The sequence below is a fragment of the Scaptodrosophila lebanonensis genome, unplaced genomic scaffold (assembly GCF_003285725.1).
Source record: "Scaptodrosophila lebanonensis strain 11010-0011.00,11010-0021.00 unplaced genomic scaffold, SlebRS2 tig00000072-arrow-pilon, whole genome shotgun sequence".
Lineage (NCBI taxonomy): Eukaryota > Metazoa > Arthropoda > Insecta > Diptera > Drosophilidae > Scaptodrosophila > Scaptodrosophila lebanonensis.
The window spans coordinates 3,111,903-3,135,587 of record NW_022060558.1 but is presented as its reverse complement, the minus strand read 5'-3'; the positions used below and the strand labels follow the sequence as shown (position 1 = coordinate 3,135,587).

At 37.0% G+C, this 23,685-nt stretch overlaps 2 protein-coding genes and 1 non-coding gene across 3 annotated transcripts in view; 2 read left to right on the top strand and 1 right to left on the bottom strand.

Moving 5' to 3' along the window:
• LOC115625227 (homeobox protein 2) overlaps window positions 1–5,342 on the top strand; it is a 35,358-nt gene extending 30,016 nt beyond the window's left edge. The window contains exon 3 of the mRNA XM_030520210.1: window positions 3,353–5,342. Within this exon, the coding sequence (XP_030376070.1) occupies window positions 3,353–4,146 (794 nt within the window). The 3' untranslated portion in view covers window positions 4,147–5,342. The remainder of the gene's footprint in view (window positions 1–3,352) is intronic.
• On the bottom strand, window positions 1,876–1,946 carry Trnag-gcc. Its single transcript has one exon. It is a non-coding gene; the product is annotated as a tRNA-Gly (tRNA).
• Window positions 5,343–19,316: 13,974 nt separating the features above from the next.
• Window positions 19,317–22,557, top strand: LOC115625437 (glucose dehydrogenase [FAD, quinone]). The gene is made up of 4 exons (XM_030520483.1): window positions 19,317–19,396; window positions 19,464–20,677; window positions 20,765–21,051; window positions 21,987–22,557. The coding sequence occupies exons 1-4, from the start codon at window positions 19,317–19,319 to the stop codon at window positions 22,353–22,355; spliced, it is 1,950 nt and encodes a 649-aa protein (XP_030376343.1). The 3' UTR covers window positions 22,356–22,557.
• Window positions 22,558–23,685: the final 1,128 nt, after the last annotated feature.

The window sequence follows — 23,685 nt, the reverse complement described above, 5'->3', positions numbered from 1 at the left end:
ATATAACCAGGCCCAATGCACACATACTACATACATATGTACAAGTACACAAACACGCAATAACACGATTCTGATGTAAATGTAAATGTATGTATGCATGCATGGAATATTTTATATTTAATTTAGTTAATTAATTAAATTAATTTAGTTAATTAATTTACTTTTTTGTGGGGTGTTACAGGGTATTTAAGAGTTGAGCCTGCTCGACTTTAGCATTCCTTTCTTGTTGTTTTTAGATAATAAATGAACTGATTGTTATTTTCCTTTCATCGGCTGAATCGTAATGGCTTATGTTCAGATAAAGAGTACGAATTCAACAGTTTACTTATTGTTCTCAAAAATCGTAAAATATTTACATTAAAGTAGGGCTTTGGAACGGTTTTTTTTTTGTAAAAGCGTAAAAAGCAAATTGCGCCACTGTGTCGCAGTTGTCGCTGTCGTCGTTTGCTTTAATTAAGCATAACTAGAGACTTATTTGATGCGAGTGTTGAGGGGCACGTGGGCTCACGTAGCGGTGACGGTGACGTTGACGTTGACGAGGCCAACCGGCAAGGCAATGTGCGCGAAATAAGCATAACAACATAAACAACAAAAGAATAAACAACAGCAGCAGCAGCAACACCAATAACAACAACAACAAAAGAAAAAAAAACAAAATACAATGCCAACGTTGCATGTTCTCGTTTTGCAGTCAAGTGCATGTGCCTGCAACTTGCATAAGCAAAGAGTGAGCCGTAAATAAAAAGCACGGGCATTCGCCAATGTAGGAAGTAAATGGTTCTTGAGCTTACCTACCCATCTACTTGTATTTATACATATGTACATATACGAGTGCTTATGTATGTATGTGTATGGATCTGTGCATGTTTGTGTGAACGTGTTTGGGTCTGTTAGCATGGGAGCGGAAATGTAACACCGTTCAGCGAATTGGGGCATTGTCGCAATAATAAGTCGATTTGCAATCGACCCAAATTATACAAGTAGAGTACAACGAGAGGTTGGATTTGGAGTTACAGTTGACCTTTAGAACCCTCAGCAAAATAGCAACACAGATACGACATTTAACGATAAGCTGCTGGGTCTGCTATATTCCGCATATAGTCAACATGTCTCGTTAAACCAAGACAATTCGAAGCCGGACCAATCTGTTTATTAAGAAAAGCGATACAAGGAGTAATTCAGTTCTTATCTATTTTGATCATTTGAGCTTTTCAATGAACCAAGAAAAATATAAACTGTATATAAATCTGTCAACCAATCTATTTCTAGATCAAATCAATACAATAAGTGATCTATTGAATTCTTACGTATCCCCATGTACTATATATTAAACAGTTGGCCCGGCTGATTAGCGATCAACGATCAGCTGAAACGGCAAGAGTTACGGAAAATTCTACGTCCAAAGGGGGAAAACGAGGTTCAATGTTTTTATGGAAAAACTAAATTTTTCATCCGATTAACTTCAGTAACTGTGCAAAGTTTGGGGTTTTCTCTTTAGTCAAATATTAAAAGATTCTCTAATAGCCCCTAATAATTACGGTTATTAAGTGTGTTATTATGAACTTATGCAAGTCACGTTTGCTTATCGGCTTTCAAGCAATGCCCTGTGAGTAGACCGGTTGTTTAGATTCATTTTTTTTTGCAGTTTTAGGTAGAATTAAGTAAGTTTTTTATTTCTAACATTAGACATAGTTCACATGGATCTTGGAATGGGCTCCAAGTTCTGCGCTCCCAGCTGTAGAACGCTCTTAGCGAGTTGGGTATGTCTCGTTCGCCTTGGTATCGTTCTGCTTCTTCCACAACAACTTTAACATAAATGTTAATAATTTATTATTGTAATTTCTTGTTATAAGTTTGAGAAAAAAAAAGTTGTTTTGCATCGGCCGGGAATCGAACCCGGGCCGCCCGCGTGGCAGGCGAGCATTCTACCACTGAACCACCGATGCTTATAAAATATGGGTGCTCACATACATATACAAATACAGTAAAAATATATATGTTTGGAAAATATATTTGTACAGCTCCATGATTATTTATAGTTAAAATCTAATATTAATATGTAAACATGATTATTTCTTGATTAAGTGTATCTTTTGTTGGTTTTGAGAGAGGCATCATATATAATGTATAATGTATGTATGTATATAAAATTCAACTTGAAATATTATGTTTAACATTCAATATTCTTTATAGCAACGAGTAATAGTAGTTGTAATGGCGATTATACTAGGTTCCTCCTTATTTATAGACATAAATTTGTTCTTGCCCCACAACTATGTGTTGAAGTAAAGGCTTTGTTTCTGTTGAGTCTAATTACATACATATAGGTATGTGTAGTAAGATTTCAAAGGGTCAATGCAGTTGCTGACACTCTTTTCAATATAAGCTTGTGTGCATTATGTAAATTGATACGATTATAGGCGCACAAATGTATAAATACTATGTACTCGTACACTTACTCGCACGTAATTATAAATGTGTGAGGGAAATGTGGCCGCACGTTTTTTGCATTGTGCAGCGTATCAAAAAATGAATCGCTTCCTCTACATCACAAACACAATACGAATGAGAAAACGGGGCAAATCATGTGCTTCAAGGTGTAGTTTTGATAGTCAGCCCCAATGGTGGGGCGTTAGGCAGTGGTGACGACGTCGCGTTGGCGGCGTTGCCAATCGGTTCGCATGACCCTGACCATAGACACAGTCACGGAAGTGCCAATTGGAAAATGATTTCAGAGGGGGGTGTTCGCCATACTTATAAGTAAGTAAGCAAGTCAAGTCGTCTCTTTCAACCAGCACTTGTGTTTGTTGCCTTGATTGGAGCGCATTCAGCTGAGCAGCTGCTGTAAATAAATACGAAACATAAACATACACCTAGTATAGCAACAATTTACGTAAGTACAGGTACAGAGCAGAAGGGAGCGTTATGATTGTGAGGCAGTGTGAACCACGGCCGCGAAATTGATGCGAAACGCATCAACGTCGTCATCGAATGCGACGATGGCGATGGCGCTTGAAATGGTTGTGTAGTAGAAATTGTTGTTATGGTGGTTGCTAGCCCCGGTGTGGTCACGTTTTCTCCACACACGCGATACTCACACATCTACATACTATATAGCTGTGTATAGAGCACATTATGTGTGTAGGTAGGGGCGATTTAGCTTTGGTCGTAGTTGTTGCTGATTAGCAATGGGAAACGCTTGACATTTTTATTTAGCGGAGCTACAATCAGTCATTACACACCTTTGTTCAGGTGTGTGAATAGGTGTGTGTACATACATATGTACTTATATTCATACACAGCTTTGCCACAAAGCACTTGACTAACAGTAGCTTTTCTTTCTATTTTGCAGTTGCGAAAGGTTCAATGAACTCGACTAGAGCGAAACAACGTTTGCATGACCAGAGGCGCAGTGAAAGACTGCAACGCAGACTGCCACAAATCTCAGACAATGCCATGTCCTCGTCGTCGCATGTGGAGGAGGAAGAGCGAGAAGAATTGCAGGCATCAGCGACGACAACGTCGGCGGCGGCCACAGGGCTAATACATAACAAAGAGGCTAAATATCCGCGTATGGAAATCGATGATGAGCAGGAGCAGGAGCAGGACCGGGAGCGGGAGCGAGAACGAGAGCAAACGGATAGTGTTGAAGAAGTCGGCAGGAGCTCTAGCTCGCTCGCTTTGGTGCCCATACATTCCAGCAGCGAAAATCGTTTGCTTACAAAAACAGTATTACAGCCGACAATGGCCAACAACTACACCAACAACAATAACAACAGCAACAACAGCAACAACAGCAACAACAGCAACTACAGCAACAACAGCAACATATTTAATAACAAACAAACAGCCAAGAACTGTGATGTGAATGGCGGAGACGATGATGATAGTGGCTATGATTATGCTGGCAAATCTGTTGAGCATTATCAGTCGCACAACCAGGGTCTGCTCTCAATTGCAATCAAGACCATTAAACTGGTGCAGCGTAACAAATTGTTGCAGAAGCGTTTGGCGCAACTGCAGCTGGAGACATCGGTGTTTATAGCATCGGTGCTAGCCAATCCCGAGAATCGTCATTTCCGCGAGAAAATCACAGCCAAAACGGAGACGGCCAGCAAGGTGAGCAACATGTTGCTGCGCCATTGAGCATTCAACGGCAACATGTTGCTGGCTGCTGTTGCTGCCAAAAGCACAAAACGACAAGGAAGCTTTTGCATACTTTTAGGCTGATGCCCTCTAGTGCTACCAAACTCTTATTTAATGCGGCCAAAATTATGCAACAAAATGGCACTTACACTATGCAACTCATTTCATACGCTGAGACATTACTCGCAGTATTTATTTCGGTAGCGAGTTTGGTCCCCAGGCACGTAACAAACCACAGATTTTTAGCTTAACATTAATATTTATTTGATGCATTTTGAAAATGTTTTCTATTTGTTGTATGAAATTGTCCATTATTTACACGTTACTACCACTGGGTCCCACCGATCGAACTAAACAGCACTAATTTGTTTCACTTGCCGTTTTTACACGCGTTCCAAAGCATATTCAGAAAAAAGTTTTGATTAAATGTCTGCATAGTGTAAGCGGTCGTCTATGTTTTGAGCAAAAAATTGTACTGATTTTCTATTAAATTAAAAGTTTAACATATTTTTATTATACATTGCATACATATTAACATTTTTAAAATACTTATATAAATGAAAAACAGATTTAGCAACGTTTTTCAACTCTTTACGATTGAAAAGGATACTGCTTGTTTTCTGTTGAGAAAAACGCTAGACAGATATGTACAAGTAGTAAGAATTTAGCTATGTATTTAATGTTTATGTTTAACATTTTACATCAAACAATGCTTATCTACTGAATCAACAATCAGGCGAAATCATATTAAACTACGACGCTTTCGGCTTATACAATAAAAATATTTAAACCAATGAGGGGAAAAAGCAAACATTTTTATCAGAACTTTAATAATTCATGGAAATGCAAAGCAATTTGGGAAATAGCTTGGCAAGCCGCTATACGTAATTATATTAATTCCAAAAATAATTGAAATTTTATATCTTACTATTGGTATACAAACATATTATAAACATTTAGATAAATAAAAATCATATAAGCATATAAGCTTCTGTAACGAATCAAAGCTAAACCAAAACATATAAATTGTCTAAGCCACTTGTTCCAATTCTAACTAAATCGATAGCTACAAATAAATATGTAGGATAAATCGAAATTCGAAACACTATATACATTTCATTTAATTTTTCTATCTATTTAAATGCTACATATATTAATATTGTGTAAAGTATTTTTAATGTTAGTAAACAAAAAGCGCAAACAAAACCAATAATTATCATTACATCTACAATATTTAAATAAAAACTAGATTTATGAAAATAATAAAATGGAATTTTTCTTATACTTGTAATTCTCTCAATCACAATAACAAAAACAGGCATTTAAGTCTAAGTCTCGACTAAAGCTCGTCATTGAATCGTGTCAGCACCCCCAATCAAATGGTTTAAAGACCGTCGCCAACATCGTGGCTAGCGTGCGGCCACTCATTCAAAATTGATCATTATATGGATGTTGAAGTAAACTTGAATATCTGAAGAAGAGCATACGAATCAGTTATTTTGTTAATTTGTTCAAAATATGCAATGCACATCTTGGAGTAAAACAGAAGAGGCAATGAAGGAGGTTCCGAAATAAAAATAGATAAGAGCGATAGAAAGGGAACCAGAAATAAATTGTACTAGGATATGAAATAATTATTTGAAAGGCATTTAAATCTCTCTCTCTCCATAGCTTTGAAAAAAATATGCTATCCTATATCTTTGAGAAAAAGAGAAGGAGATAATAGGACGGAAATCGTACTACTACATTGTGGAATACTAACTTAAAACGAAGCATTTGGTATAGAAGTTGAAGAACAGCACATGCATCATATATTTCGACTGTTTTTGAGATATAGGGTGGTCCATATAGCCTACATCATATGTAATTTTGATATTGGTAGTGGGCTTGGACGTTCATTGATTACAGCAGGAGATGGAAGTTTTGGAAAACTGGGTTAACAGGCAGAGTAATTGCAAAGCTAGCCGAGGCATCCAAAAGCCACTATATGGACTAAAAAGATAATTTAGAGTTGAACAGAAAATAGAAACAGATGTAGTAAAATAATTACCTGATAGACTCTTTTAAATTTCTCCCCAAAATACTGTTTGGATTATTGATTACAAAGAATATGAATTTCTGCAGAACAACTCCCAGGCGTTTGCGATTTAAAGTGAAACCGATTTCAACAACATCATAAAATTTTGAAAACTTCTAGACCTCACTAGAATTCCAAATGAGCATTTTTGTTTATTAGTAAATATATTTAAGAAATCTAAATAAGTAAATTGGCCATTGAATTGGTAATAAAAAGAATGAAAGAATCTGTGTACGATCCACCTAGAAAAACAAGATTTTTGTTTTACAAAATTAAAATCCATTACCTATGTAAGTGTCTAAAAAGCATAAATAAATTAATAGAGGGTTGAAAACCTTGGAATTAAAATTAGTACATAGAAATAATTTGAAGCCTAGGTGTGATAGTAGACAATAATTTTCTTGAACTTGATTTTTATAATGTATGGTATATTTCTTTTATAAAAGTAATTTGATTATATAAGTTCTTCTTATATATATATATTTATCTGCCATTTATCTGTTAGAATGCAAAGACAAATTGAGGCTAGAACCACTCTTCGTATTCGAATTTTTCAAAATCTATGTGCATTTTCACCCTTTTGCGCCGTCAAATTAGTCGAGTGCTTAGCGTTTTTATTTTTTTTTTGACATTTTGGACATTACCCACAACGCACTCCGTCTGTCGGCTTATTTCTATTCAATATCCATTAAATTGTACCTCAATTACTTGAAGATCATTCAATTAACCCCAACCTCTGGCTCGAGCACTGCTGCCGCCTCATGCCGTCTTCAAACTCAATATAATAATGCTTTGAAGTGCCATTCAGTGATTTTTGGCTCTTTGATTATGGCTTGCTGCTCCACACACATACACACACACATACACACACACATACACACACACATACAATACGCTGCTACTCCGACCTAAACATGAATATACTTGTATGGTACCTATAAGGTGTGTGCGTGAACAAGAGTGCGTAACGGATGGCTTGGCACTCGACTGGGGCTCTCGGTTACAGCTTTTGCCAGATTTGTAATCACACTCGTAAATACGCTCGCAATGTGTGTAATTTCCCAAAATGTTTTACCTTTTGTTTTTGCCGCAGCATTGTTATTGTTATTTAGTTTAAAGGCAGTTGTTATTTTGAGAGTTTTGAAGAGATATTTTATTGCCCAGTTTTTTATGTGCGGCTGCTCACGTCTTCGATGTTTTATGAGAGTTGCTGTTTCAGACATTTAGAGATTTATGGGCATAAAACAAATTGCAGAGCCATACACTCGACATTGTGGAGAGGGTGTGGAAAGTTAGGCCGGAACGGTAGGTAGGTTGTGATTATGGCACCTAAAGATGAACTTGATTTGTGTTTATGTGTTCATTTGTACATACTTATTATGTATGTATGTATGTGTGTACTCGTATGTTGAGCATTGTACTTTTATTTCATACACGGCAGCCTGTGAATCATGTAGTGCAGTGTTGTTTTGTTTGTAGTGTGAGGCTTTTTATACCCTGTACCCAAAAGGGTACAAGGGTATATTAGTTTTGTGCGAGTGCACATGGAACACACAGAAGGAGGCTTGGTAGACCCCACAAAGTATATATATTCTTGATCAGCATGACAAGCCGAGTCGATATAGCCATGTCCGTCTGTCCGTCTGTCCGTCTGTCCGTCTGTCTGTCCGTCTGTCTGTCCGTCTGTCCGTCTGTCTGTCTGTATGAACGCAAGGATCTCCGAAAGTATAAGAGCTAGAATAACCAAACTTGGTATACAGATTCTCCTGAGACCGAGAAAGGACGAGTTTGTTCATTTTTTCTGATCCACCCCCCCACTCCCCCCCTATTAACGATTTTCTATAACTTCCGTAATTCTTGGAATTTTGAACTAAAATTTGGTAGTCACATTAGGTTAGTTATTATATAACCGTATACCAAGTCTCATTATGATAGAATGATCGGAAAGAAAGTTATAGCCATATAACCAGGCCCAATGCACACATACATACATATGTACAAGTACACAAACACGCATAGACACGATTCTGATGTAATTGTAAATGTATGTATGCATGCATGGAATATTTTATATTTAATTTAGTTAATTAATTAAATTAATTTAGTTAATTAATTAAATTTAATTAATTAATTAATTTAATTACTTTTTTGTGGGGTGGTACAGGGTATTTAAGAGTTGAGCCTGCTCGACTTTAGCATTCCTTTCTTGTTAATGTTTATTTACGCTACTGCTTTGTAGCAGTGACCTTGAGGAGGGTCATTAGCGTTATTTGAGGCTTCAATTATGGCATGTCGAGCTTCGAGCTATTTTTGGACGTTTGTCTGCCGTCAACCTGGTCAACCTCATAAGAGTTTAAAGAACTTGAATTAAAAGCCACTTGTTGACCGCAACTGACGCAAAAGCATTACCAAACTGTTTCGGTGCTAATTGTTCAGACTAGTTGTTTTTAAAGAGTCGACTTCGTTCATATCGCAACTAAAAACATCACAGAATTGCATCATTCAAGCGTTTGCTTTTTTTAGAGATGCTTTATTGCGCTTTGTTGCTGAACACCCTCGCATTTGACAATTACGCAAACCAATATTTATTTTGTTCTACTGTTGAGAACCGGCCGCGTTGTATATTTTCGATTAAACATACGTTTTATGAATGTTATTTGCTTGTTCTATGCCGACAGCTGTGCTATTGCAGGCGAAAAATGAAGGTGTTAATGAATGTCAAATACTGTAAAGCCTTACAAAACCTGCAGGACCTGCTCTCATGAGACCACTCAGGAGAAGTGGATAGAAAAAAAGTTGAAAAAGTCGTATTATATAGTAGTATTGTGATTAGTATGGCGAGTCTATTGTTTAGAAGTTTGATTTTCTGAAACATTTTCCATTTTTAAATTAAAGTAACTTGTATTTGAATTGAACAGAAAGAAATGAGCTTCAAGGTAGTTATTTTCCTAGAAAGCACGCGATATGGTTTGAAGAAAGTGCTATTAAGATATTTTGGTAAACTAAAGTCATTAGAGTGAATAGGAACTTCAGTTCAGGGTTCTAAGAAGTACTGAGTACAGTTTATTTTCAGCTATAACTTATGACAATTGTAGCTTGAAATTCATTTTGAAACTTGTAATCACAATGTAAAGATCATAACCGGCTTGGCAAGATTACAAGCTAGTGAATAAAATGGAATATTCTGAAGAAAGTTATAAAATATTTTGTAAATCTATTTTAAAAATATCTTTCCAGATCTATTGGTAGTATTTGAAGTATTTAAAAATAATGTAAAATCGATTGAAAGTGAGCCTAAAAATGATTTCGTTTGGGAACGTGAAGGCCTGCAGTGTACTGTCCGATTACAGTGAATTGGAATAGATTTCTCAGATATATAAAAGGATCTATAAAGGTTAAAGGCAAGTCAGTACAAGAAAATTTGCTATATTTATAATTGGGGCTGTGTGTGGAACGATGGGATCTGTCCAATCTGATGACTAAAGAAAAAGATGTATTCTTCAACAGAAACAAACTTGCCTTCGCTTAAACGATGTTCTGGCAATTTATGGGACTTCAAATAAATTAACACATATCATCTTTTGTCACTATTTCCTATTTCGGAAGGAAATGATAATTTAAAAATTAGAGCATCACATAAGTTAAGGAAGTTAAATAAATCACAAATTTGTTTACATTTCCCGGCAAAGTTCTCAAGGCAAGGGGTGCTAGTCAAGCGAAAATGATTAGTTCCCAGAAGAAATCACAAATCAACAACTTCGCGGCTTCACATTATCATGCTAAATATATACAAGTAATATAAATTGTTGTTGTATATAAAATATTTGTGTGCCTACAATTTAATGCCCTTTCCAAACCCGTATTTCATTTATCACTTAAATTATTTAATTAATAACAGACTGCCTTGTCTCGTCTCGTTGCTGTTATTTTTAAATCAATTTTAAGACGTACTACGATTAATGAACGATTCGAGAAATTTTGAAACTATTGCAAATTTTACAGCTGCCCAGTCATGCAAAATGAATGTGCAAATATAAATAGAAAAAGTATTTGCGAGACCCCGATGCTTAAATGAAGGCGTGCGGGCAGTAAGCTTTGGCTGCAATGCATCAAAAGTGCTTTGTTGGGCTTGTTAGCTCTAAAAATAAACTATGCACTCAAGGTCGGATTGAAGTCAGAAATGTGCCAAAAAGGAAGAAACAAATCGATTGTGAAAGTCGCCGAAAAAACAGAAAAATAAAATCGAGCGAACTGAAGCAGAAGCGAAGATTTTTTAATAAAAAACGAGATGCCTTCAATGCTGCGCGTATGCAAATCAGTTTACGACCGAGCGCCACATTTGTAAGCCATATTGCGAGCCCTGAGATTTCTGAGGCATCATCGCACACCACATTTAAATAGGCTTGGCCTGCCCCGTAAATGTAAATGCAAATGGGCACGTGCTCGTTTAAAAACCGGACCGGAAAAGCGTTGCAGCAGCATCAGCAGCAGAGGCAGCAGAGGCCGCAGAGGCAGCAGAGGCCGCAGTTGACATTGAACTTCAAGCAACGACTTGGCCTGTAAATAGCATTTGAGCAGCACAGTTCATTGGACACGGTCCACACAATTAACCATGTACTATAGACGGAATAGTCCACGAGTAGTAAGTAGCACCGGAAGCATTTCGCAGTGGGGCGCAAGTAGTTTTTATTTGTTCACAACCGTTTGCTAATCAGTCACAGCCATAAATATATAAACTTTTTTCTAGTCATCTCATCTGATTGGCGCAAAATTTGCTATCTAGCATTATTATGAGTAACTCGTACCCACGGCGATAATGAAAGATAAACAACTGGGGACACTAGAAGGTATCTTCCAAGCACCGACGCCGATATACCTTTGCAAAGCAAACTTTTGAGAAATAAATCCGATTATGTATTTTTGTTGCACTTCCATTATGTTCTGTCAGCAAGCAATGGAGAGAACCGTTGCTAGTACCCGAATAATTGCATAATTGTTTTACGATTCAGCAAATAATCTGTATTTTTTTTTAATTATACGGTTATATCTATAACTTAAATTAAACTTATACTTAAATACAAATATAACTTAAACTAGGTGTTCAGTCTTAATTACAATTTAACACTTGTAATTTATATAAATCTGTTGGGAAATCTTTTTCCATGGATTATCCTTTCCACACATTAAACACGAGCCTTTTGCCTACAGTGTTGTCATCAGCTTTTTATCTATTTGTATTCTTTGTTGTTTATTAGGCGCTCTTAGGGCTTAATACTCGTAGTATAACAAGTTGCAGGTTTAAATATTTATATCAAATCATAAAATAGCGCTTATGCGTTACAGAGAGGCCCTGATTATCTCACCTAAGCCTAATTTAATGGCTCGTCCATAAACATTCCTCAATGCTTAACATTTTATGCATTTTTTAACAAGTTCAAATAAAATGTAGCTCTTAATAAAATTTGTTTCAAGAATATTTTAGTTGGCTTCGCATACAATAACTCACTTTGCATGTTAAAACGTATATTTATTCACTATATTCGAAGCAAACTATAAGATATATTTAAATGAGAACATGATTTCTAACCAATGACTAGTGTGAAGCACTTCAAGACCCCTCACTGGGAATAAAATGTATATCACTTAACATTCAAAACACTGTACGACTGCTTGCATCCAAGAAATGCCACTTAGTTATATACACTCAGGAAGAGACCCAGCAGGGGTCTAGCCAATACCAATTGAAGGTTTCAAGGAATAACGACAGTATACAGTTTACATTAAACGAATGGAGAGTTGGTTTCATTTACTTGTATATACCTATTTTATTTATTTTATTTAGCAAATTGTTGCTGCTGCGCATAAAATTAGCTTGTAATGTTTTTGTAAGTGTTTCATAACAAAGAGAAACAATGATTTTGAGTAATTGAGTATTAGGACCGATAACCAATTTAAAAAGTCAAATATATATAGCAATATGCTTAGGTATGACTAAGATTAATAACATAGATCTGATACTTTAAAGCAAAATCATTCACAATTCTCATGGAGGTCTCATTTGAAGTTAATTAATGAGTCTCGCGATGTTAAACTGTTGTAAAATTGTTTAGACTTGTTGTAAAAAATGTTTGAGAAGATCGTTCGTATAATAAAAACAGTTTTAATAACTAACTCATACGATGTTTACCGACTTGGTATATAAATATATATTCTCCAAATTAGTGGTCAGTTGGTGTACCGCTTGGGCTATGAAAACCTAGGCAGATAAATTGGTCTTGGTAGTGACTTAAATCGATTTGGGATTACTTCAGAGATAATATACACTGTTTGGGGACGCGAGTTGTAATAGATTTGACCATTTTTCTCGTTAATATTTTGTATCAGGGAACGTTAACTTTCATGAATGTAGAAGAACTGTGAAAATATGTTCATAAAAGGTGTGATCGATCCAACCAAGGGCATACGCAGCTTAATTTTGATTAAATAATGCAATGAGAAAATTTCATTTTAAGGTACAGGCTACAGGGTATTTTACAGTCGGGCTGTTCGATTGTAGCTCTCTCTCTCTCTCTCTTTTCTTGTTTTCTTGAAATACTTAGCAATTAATAGTATTCTAGGTAGTTATGCAGCTAAGCATATAAGATTGATTTCCGGCAATCGAAATGAAAGCGTCATATAAAATATACATTTACAGTATCCCTTTCGGATAGAGCATATAAGTCTAGCGTGCGTGCGGAAAACCTGATAGTGACTAATAAAGTGATATTTGTTTGCACTGTTGACTGGCGGACGGTGAAGAGCTGCAAAATGTGATCAAAAATAAACCATAAAATGCAAATACAAGTAGATACAGGCATAGAGGGGCATTCGAAATTTGCAATTCACCCGTTGAACTTGAAATAGACAGCCGGAGACCACTTGAACCACAAATATACAAAATAGCTATGCAAATACACACTTACAAGCCCATAGAGTGGGTAAGGGCCAGTTGCTGAGGGTATTTGTGTGCCATTTAGCTCGAAAAACATTTCGGCTACTGGCCAGAGAGCGTTCGCCATTGATTGCTGGCGTGATCGCCTAAACGTAGCAAATCATCGCATCTGGCCAGTGTGGACTGACAGCTACCTGTGTTTGCTAGTTTTGGACTGCTAGGCTTCGTCGTTGCAAGCGCCGGCAGCGGCGATTCATTTAACAAACGTACAGCAGCGCGCGCGCATGCGCGACCCGCAACGAACTGCCAAAGTGATATTCAATCGAGCCAACGACAACCGAACGAAAGATCGATCGATCGATCGAAAGATCGCCCGATCAATCAAAAGTTAAGGCGCGCGCGTGTTAAATACTGGCTGCTTAGCATTTTTACAGCCACACAACAACTATTTGCAATACACAGCTTTTGCACGACGCCCATTTCGTAAGTGCATTCATTCTGAGAAGAAACGACAAATTAAGAAAATTGCTGTGGCGGCGCAGTGGAAACGTGTTTAGAATTTCACAAGTCCGAGTAAATCACGAGAAGTGATATCACAAACTTGGGCGTGCGAGTGTTTGTGTTTCTGTTTCTGTTTCTGATCGTTTTTGGCTTTTTGGTTCGTTGGCAAGAGCCGGATCTCTATTTAGCACGATGCTGTCGTAAAGCCAGACGCATGCGCAGTGCATGCCAATGGCCAGCAGGTCCAGCAATTTGGTCAACTGCTGGACATGTGCTATACTTATAAATGCAAACGCAAAATCAGAAATTGCCCAACTCCGCCAGCTTGTGAAATTCTTGCAAACAGTAACCAGATCGAGTTTCATTTTGGTAGCAAAGTCGCCTAACAAGGCGTAAACAAAAACTGAAAGTAGACGCATGCCACTTGATGTATCCTTAAAAATAATTGAAACTTTAACAAAATTGTTTTTATTTTTGCTTTCGTGTTTAAAAACCTTTTATTTATATTTCAATATTTAAAATGACTTTGGTAATACTTATGAAATTTTTGAAAATCTACTTTTGGTTTAGTTGGCACGAAATTTTATTTTGTAAAAGTTACAAAATTGTTATTAGCAGAGTGTTTTTATTTGAAACTTTCCATCGTGGGCAATTAAATTGGTTAAATAAACTTGAAAATAATTTATTTCATTTATGATGAAGAGCCTCCTGGTTACAAATGCTTAAGTGTGAAACGTATTGTTCATAATTCAATTCATAATGTGTTGCTTGTCTGTTAAGCAAGAAATTGATTTCCATATACATCGCTTCAAACTATTACGTTAATTACACTAAAATTAAATTAGGTGCAAATAAGTGAGTGAGCGAAAAACTTAAATACTAAAAAGGACTACGAAGAATTCAATCAAATGAACGATATTACATAAAAGAATGAATAAACTGAGTGAAAATATAAATCTTTCAATCCTATGGGAAAAACTTAATTAGCCGATTTATTGATTAATCTACTTAAGGCCAAGCCTGTTCAGAAATTTCCATTACGATGGCTGAAAGGATGAGATTTAGTTCAGCAGGAAGGAACAAAGTAATTTTATTTTCTGTTCAGATCTGTTTAGTAGAAGAGTCAAATACTTAGTTTCTGATAAATCGACAATTACTAAAGACTTAGGTATGTTCCGAAACAGATTCTTAAATTATAACAAAATCCCTTGATTTAATACTTGTAAGGAGACAGAAAGCAGATATATCAAGGGTGTGTTATTCATCCACCTTCATGGCATGAAGATTTTGGACTCGATTACAGCAAATGGTTTTCCCCGCGTCTTGTAATTCGTCGGCTGGCACCTTGTTGCCTGGAATTGTGATGAAAGTGATGCAGTTGAAAAATTTTAAAAGTGTGATTTTATAATTTAATTTCTTATTCTACCAATGTCAGCAGTGCTTTTATTCAAGAAAAAAAAATTAACTGACTAACATTCAAGACATTACTCTTCTTTCTTTTTTTTTTTTGTAAATAAGCTATAGTTTTGCTGACTGATAAGTAAATTTAAACAGCATTAGTGAAGTGAAGTGTGCAATTAGTCACTATTCCTAAAAACTAAACACCCAATTAAATATCGAATAAAGTAAGCCTTTGTAACCATACAGATGTTGGGATAATTTGAAAGAGATTAAAAGTTAGCAGGCAGCATATCATTGTACTTCTTGCCTCAAGATAATTTTCTAACATCGTTTACTTGGAAAATTGCTGAGCCATGAAAACAGATGAAATGGTTTTCATTTTTCAATTTTCAAGTGGCCGGAAATTAGATGATTGCAATACAAATAAATATTACCAACTGCTTACTAAAACGTGTCTTGGATGCAGTATTATATTTAGAATTTAAAGTTGAAATGTAGTCTGTTTATTATTTATGTAACTACTTGTATGTATTTGTATTCTTCTGCTCGAGCTGCTGCTCAGTAGTCCGTGTCCGATTACTTGTTAATTGTTGAAGAGTTGAACAATTAATTAGCTTAGTTCTTGCAAGCATTTTGTGAACACATAGCTGCGTTAACTGCCTATTAGTAGGATTTTTTACACTTCCTATCTGCATGAATATCTGCTTAAGTAATAATTGGATTGTTGGATTATCAACATTAATGCCACAACATTATTCGTTTTGCAAGGTTCCGCTCGTCGAACTTTGCTAATTAGTCAGAGCCAACACACACATACACACTTATCAGATATTCGTATATGGGCATGGGCATAAAACCCGATATCATCTGAAAAGTACGTTTAGTCTGGTTTCAACGAGTCAGTGGTGTAAAAAGTTTCTTGTCTTACTCCACCTGCAATGCAGGCATTCAAATCATATCAGATATGTCCATTAAGTTAGGTTTAATGGGTTATAAAACAATGTACTGGAGATTGTCGGAATCTTTGCTAACAAGAGGCGGCCCTTCGCCTAAAATGATATTTTAAGTGCTGAAGAAACCTTGGGCAGCAGCTTGGGCGTAGGTCAGTTCTTAAAACGGCATTCATGATTGATTTTAACGGACAAAAGAATTGATGGTTTCTGGTTTCAGGTGATCGAGGCCGGGCGCGTATGTACACTGCCGCTCAACTGAATAGGTTCAACGATTCCCAAAAGCTAAAATAATTAGAGCTTTTAAAAGAAATTGTCAATTGGGATCATATAAAATTTGATAGAAAGAATAGTTTATTGATAATAAAACATCAAAGTTTGGGGGTGGATAATATTCTTTTCAATTTATTTATTTTTTTTAATTTTTTCAAAATACATATCATAAATTGCCTATTTATATTGGCTCATTTGAATAGGTTCTGTAATTTAAAAACTAAAGCGTACTGTGCTATGTTAAATGTAAACAAATAAAGGTCGCAACATATAATTTAAACAAAATGTATGTGCAGTACAAGCTGAAATATTGGACGAAATTTGAGCAGCGTTCTTTGAACCTATTCAGATGAGCGGCATTGTATGTAGTACGAGTAGAACAAATTGCAGTTGGGCAAGGTCAAGACAAAGTAGATGGAACTGGAAACCTGTTTCTTTCTTGATATTGAATCACAATGCTGCTGCCGGCTTTAAGTGTATCTTCAGGGGGCTAACGTGGCATATTGGGGTTACTTGAAGTTATTTGTTATTTTTGTGCAATTTCTACTTAAAAGCTACAAAACAGCGAAGTGTTAACAAAAAACCCAAAACAAAGTTGAACGCCTCATTTGCATATAAAAACATTTTCAAGCTGACAGCCTGACTGAGGGCGGAGGGACGAAGGCGTTGCGCCCACGATTTTAAGTAATTTAATTTATTTCTTATTGTTGTTGTTGTTGTTGTTGTTATGTGTGCTTGTTTATTGACATCCGCACATACATTCGCTTTATGGGTCAACGCGCAAAAATGTATTTTGGTGAACAAACTTGCGATCATTGTGGCTTGGAATGGCTTGGGGGTCTTCTTCATTTTTCGTTGGGCCTGTGGAGCTGCCTCTTTTTCTTTGCGCTCTCTCTCTCTCTCTCTCTCTCTCTCTTTGTCTCTGTTTTGATTGCGAACCGGTCTTTATATCCATGTGCTTATTGTTTCTTCTCTTTTTTTGCAAGTTCATTATTTTGTTCGCATTTTTCTCTGTTTTTGGAGCAATCAACGGTCGGCCGATGTAAGCGCCGAGCCGTCGAAACCTGTTGAACTTGAGCTCGAAACATGTTCGGTAGGCAGTTGCATTTATTATTATCTCCATACACATGTATGTATGTATGCATGTGTGTATGTGTATGTGTGTGATAATAAGAAGCTATGTTTATTGCAGAGTAAGAATATTACAGGGGATGACCTTGAAGAAGAAACTGATAATCGGCGGCATTGAAACGCCGCAAAACATTTCGAAAGTAATCATTGAATATTCCATTGAGTCAATAAATTATAATCGGCGGATATTTTTGGGAAAGTTTGGTTTCCCACATTTGCATAAGTCTTACAACAATAGTTGCTGTATTTGCTAATTTATTTGCGAAATGAACTTTGCCTTTGAATCATCTTTGCCCTTTATTATCCATATTTTATACCTATTATCAAATTAAATAGGCATTAAAGCTTTAATTATTACACCATTATAATAATCAGAATCCCACACATTTTTAATAAGTACATATTAGCGCTTTAAACACTTTGTTTATGAATTTAGGTTTTTTCTGTTATACTGTCTACTTAATTTTTAACACAACCTCGAGTCAGACACATTGTTAGCAACATCTGGTAATATACTTCTATTAGCAAGAGCAAGTTTGTATAAATCACTTAACTAAACAAAAGAGAAAAGTAAGTAAAAGCAGACAACTTTTGAGAATTGTTCTGTCTTTAATAAAGGTTTTTTTTTAACTTTTTGTTGCTCACAGTCAAATTTAAATTACTATTACTTTAAAAAAATGCTGTTGTTTGTTTATTTTTACAATAATAGAAAACAATGTTTATAAAAAAAGTTAAAAAGTTTTAATTAATTAATATGAGTGCAAATTTAAATAAAAGTTGAATAGGAAGAGTGAAAATATATAGTATTAAGTATTTAATTTTATTCTACACCCTTAGCACAGGGTATTCCTTTTAAGATACAAATTCAAAATTTAAAGAATAGATAGTTCCAAAGAATAAATGCCTATAGTTTTGCATTGTTACCTAACTGTTCTTTATTCTTAAATGCTTTTAAATATAATAGACTTCTTTAGATTGTCTCGGGTCATGTGTATTTTCCCAAGTTTTTTGGCATAACACATTGAAATATTGTATTCGGACATTGTTTTTCAGACCGTTGTTTAATGTGGGTCGAATTCTGTTATACCTATTGTTCTTCAACACATTTATTTATTTTATATTTATCTAATAATAATATAATATAGCGTGTTGCAGGTAGAGGTCTCATGACCGATCTTTACTAATATCCCTATGGCAGACAACTTCGCTATGATTGGCTAGCTTAGTCCTCAATTAGTCCTTTTTTGTTAAAGTAGACTCTTTATTTTTTTTTTAAGTCTTGGTTGGTGTTTTTATGTAATTGCTTATAGTATTTGGTATTTGGTACAGGATTTTAAAAGCATGGTTTATCGAGTTCCAAGAATTTCAATCTACATAATACAGGAACAAAGTAAAATTGAGAACCCGTCTTTGTTGAGATCCAAATGATCCCTTATCTTATTAGATGACATGTCTTTTTGAATAGCAATATGCCTAATTTTCCGCTTACACCGTTCATCAATGTTGGTCGGTCTTCCCCATCGTTTGTTCTCACCCTAAGAATTAGGGTTCTTAAATGGCAGTTACTTGTATATCACCTATTTATAGATACCTGAAATGGTCGGGCTTGGCAAAAAAAGAGCCTCCTTGCAAAGCTTAAGCTTTTGAAGGATGTCTTTTTTAAATATACCCATTTTAATAACTAATTGCCGTAATTAACAACAACCACAATTCAACTACTGTGCCTGGCTAGACTAGGGAAAGGTGGTGTATTGTTTATTCAGAGTTTTATGTGTTGTGGGTCTCACAAGCTAAAAATACTCCAAGAATGTAACAAAATACTGGCAGGTATGGCAGCTCGTATATTATGAGTATTACTGATATTTGGCAAATTCTGTGCATGGCCAAGAACATTGGCCAGTGAACCATGATGTGCCTTGGCGGAGTTATGCAAACAGGTTTCACTTTTGCGATGAAGGCTGCTCCACTTGACAGTTGCCTGCTAATGTGCTAGAAATCGAATCGCATGGAGTAGAACTTTTCACTAATTGCTTATGAAATCGCAACTTTGCAGCTGGACCCTGAAGATGAGCGACCGAGGGGCGACTTGGCTGTTGGCTCTGCTGCTGCTCTCGACGACTGTGCAGTCGCAGTTGCTGGTGGAATTGGCGCGCGATTTCGAAACCTCGCTGCTGAATACCCGCATTCCGGACACCACCCGCTTCCTGCCGGAGTATGACTTCATCGTGGTGGGCGCTGGCACTGCGGGCTGTGTGCTGGCCAATCGATTGAGCGAAATACCGAGTGCCAGCGTGCTGTTGCTGGAGGCGGGGGATCAGGAGACTTTCATCAGCGATGTGCCGCTGACGGCGGCTCTGACTCAGATGACCCGCTATAATTGGGGCTATAAGGCGGAGCCGACCCCGAATGCTTGCCAGGGTCTGCGACAGGGCGTGTGTAATTGGCCGAAGGGTCGTGGCGTGGGCGGCACAAGTCTCATTAACTTCATGCTCTACACTAGAGGGCATCGAAGGGACTATGATAGCTGGGCGGCGGCGAACAATACCGGCTGGTCCTATGCAGATGTGCTGCCCTATTTCAAGAAGTCGGAGCGCATCGGCATTCCCGAGCTCTACAAATCACCCTACCATGGACGCAACGGTCCCATGGATGTGCAGTATACGGACTATAAGTCGCAGCTGCTGAAGGCCTTCCTCAAATCGGGACGAGAGCTGGGCTATGACATCACTGACCCCAATGGGGAGCAGTTGTTGGGCTTCTCGCGTTCACAGGCTACCATAAGAAATGGCAGACGCTGCAGCACCAGCAAGGCCTTCATCCGTCCCATCCTGCAGCGCAAGAATCTGCATATTTCGATGAAGAGCTGGGTAACCAAACTCCTCATAGATCCAGCTACGAAGACCGCTGTGGGTGTGGAGTTTATGAAGCAGCGTCAGCGCTTTGTGGTCCGTGCTCGTAAGGAGGTAATCGTGTCAGCCGGGGCCATTGCCAGTCCCCAGCTGCTGTTACTATCGGGTGTGGGTCCCCGGGCCCATCTGGCTGAGCACAACATAACTGTGCTGCAGGATTTGCCAGTCGGCTACAACTTGCAGGATCATATTACGCTTAACGGACTGGTCTTTGTGGTCAATGACTCGACGGTGAACGACGCACGTCTGCTCAACCCCAGCGACATCTTTCGTTACATTTTTGCCGGTCAAGGACCTTACACGATACCAGGAGGGGCGGAAGCCTTCGCCTTTGTGCGCACACCTAGCTCGACTCATGGTGAGTGTGACCAAGCTCATGAACTGACGAACGACCTTTGATTGTTAATACCTGAAATAAGACACCTGTGTCCCTCTTACCCCGCAGAGGATGACTATGCGGACATGGAGTTGGTCCTGGGTGCTGGTTCGCTTAGTGGCGACCGTTTCGGAACCATGCGCGATCTGCTCGGCATTACTGATGAGTTCTACGACACCATGTTCGGGGATCTGCACAATAAGGAAACCTTTGGTCTGGTGCCTGTACTGCTCCGACCCAAGAGTCGGGGTCGCATCTCGCTGCGCAGCCGCAATCCTTTCCATTGGCCCCGCATGGAACCGAACTTTATGCAACATCCAGATGATGTACGTGCCATGATTGAGGGCATCGAAATGGTAAGGCACTTTGCAGCTAACACATTCCGACATAAATCTTGAATTATCGGGCACTCTTTGCCCTAAAAATTATAGTATGTAACATGGAAAAGTGACGTTGAAAATTTTAGTATTTTATATTATCGTCCTAATCTCTCCCTTCTTGTATCCCACAATTTATTCTAGCATGTGCAGTTTTCAATTTAATGTAAATGTGGTATCAATTTTTCTACCAAAAATAATAATATACCTTAGGGATTTAGTCCCAATTAAGGGATTTAGTCCCAATTAAGGAATGTTCTCAAGCAATGATTTAACTCTAACGTCTTATTGAAATCAAATGATTGTTTAAGTTGAAATAAGTATTAGGGTAACTTTCTGCTCCTATACCTTATGTTAGAAAATATATTCTTGAGTATCTAAATATAAATTATACTGAAGAATATTTTGAATTATTAGATTTATTTATATGTTTGTGCCTCTTCTGGTCAACCCGAATGAGAATGAGAGAATGAGGTTGTCCGATTTCCATAAAATGTAGATTTTAAAGTCTAAAATTTATGTTCAAATTCCTGTTGCTCAGAAGCTGAGTTCCTATTTTCGTTTTAACTCAATCGTTTGAAGGGTATTTATTGCATTTTATAATTTAGTCAAATTTCCAGTTTAATGGGTCTCATCAATGGTTTGTGGTACATTTTTATGATAAGAAAGAATGCGTGGGCCAAACACAAAAGCAAACTTTCCTTACCTAAAACCGAATTAATAAGCGAGCCAATAAGTATATGTTTATTTTTGGAGCTTTACTATCAAAATGTATCAACACATAAAATGGGAGAAATTTTATTTTGAAATGAGCAAACGTTGCTGTGTTTTAGTTTAGTATTCAGGTCATTCGTTCGTAAGCAATTGGAATGCAAATACTTCATTTAACTTATTGTCTGTTTCATTATTTATAGATCTTGAAACTGGCGCACTCCAAGTCTATGCTAAAAATGGGAACTCACTTTCACGCTCGCCCCTTCCCCGGCTGCGAACATCTAAAATTTGCCAGTCAGGACTATTGGAAGTGCTGTTTGCGACGTTATGGCTCCAGTCTGCAGCATCAGTCGGGCACCTGTAAAATGGGTCCAGTAACGGATCCCACGGCCGTGGTGGATGACAACCTGAGAGTACATGGCATCAGGCACTTACGCGTTGCCGATGCTTCGATCATGCCAAATGTTCCCGCCGGACACACCAATGCCATCGTCATCATGATAGCTGAGAAGGCGGCCGATATGATTAAGAATGCGTGGCGCATGAAGACCTCGCCGGCGATGGCGTAAAGTCTGCTTAGAAATTGGGTTTCGGGTAGTCATGTAGTTGTTATTTATTTGTTATTGTCTAGTAGTCATTAGTTTTAAGGGCGTATATGCTCCCCTTGTGATAATTTGTATAATGTTATGCAATGTTTTATGCAAAATAATAGCGAAACACTTGTCAAGCCAAAGCAATTTAGTATTTCATTTCTTAATTTTAATCAGGAATTTTCATGGACTAGTTCTTGGAAAAGCCATTACTCTACCCAATATTGAATACTCCTAGTTTTTAAAATCTTCATCAATTCTCTGACAATGGTTATGGTTATAAAATGAATGGATTGCCCATTCAATTTCAATAATTTTAATAATTAGCTCTCATAGTTCGATTTAGCTTTAGTTTCAATGAAATATATCTTTTCTTCGATGTACATTTTCATGCAATAAATTTCGTTTCAAATGTGTTGCCCTATTTACTTACGAACAATAAATATTGCTATATTAAGTAAATAATAAGCAAGTCTAAATAACACATTGCGGAGGGTAATCTACGTGTATAATAAAATAATAATAATAAATAACTGTGTTGGTTGGTACAGTTTAGTATTTTGTTTTGTGGTTTTCTTAAAATTCTGTTTTTAAGCAGCAACCGTTTCTTTTTAAATTATTATGCGCGCGCCGCATTGCTTCCTATAGCTGTACTGCTCTAATATGCCAACAGCTGTTTCGATTTTGGTTGTGCATGGCAACGCTGCGGAACCGGTTCTTTATAGCATTGAGCTTTGGGTTGCACACATGGTGGCGCGCCGTGATGCTCAGCTTAAATATTCAAATTATATTGTTTAAGAACAGTTTTAAAGTGAATAAGGTGATTGTATATTTTTTTTTAATAAAAAAAATATACAGTTTGGTTCTGCTACTGTAATTGTCGTTTTGAATGATGCTAAGAGTTAGAATTTTACTGCATAATACTTATATGAAATATAAATGTCCAGCCTAAGTAGAATTAATTATGAAGCGAACAATTGGATCTGTTTCTTGCTTTGTTCCGAGTTCCAAGTTCACAACCGAAAGTTGTTCTATCTGGTAAACACATGTAACTGCTGCTTTTCAAATCCTTGCAAATCTCTGTGTGGAGTCCAAAAGAGGCTATTTTGAATAAAATAAATTGATTTTGCCAAAATTATCGCATGTTTGTTTGATTTCTTATTTCTAAAAAGTCCTGTGTACTTTCATTGTATTTTGTCAAATTTATACATTTGTCAGGGTTTATTGTTGTTGTTGTGATGTCGTAAATTTTTGTAATCTCTCGAACATCACTATTTCCATGGTTTTATCGCCAGCCGTCAAGACCTTA

What these genes read in the sequence shown, in the direction of transcription:
- LOC115625437 (XM_030520483.1), top strand. Translation starts at nt 19,317, where the DNA reads ATGATGTGCCTTGGCGGAGTTATGCAAACAGGTTTCACTTTTGCGATG. An exon ending in CACACCTAGCTCGACTCATG is followed by an intron (nt 20,678 to 20,764) that starts GTGAGTGTGACC and finishes CTTACCCCGCAG; the next exon opens with AGGATGACTATGCGGACATG. An exon ending in TGATTGAGGGCATCGAAATG is followed by an intron (nt 21,052 to 21,986) that starts GTAAGGCACTTT and finishes CATTATTTATAG; the next exon opens with ATCTTGAAACTGGCGCACTC.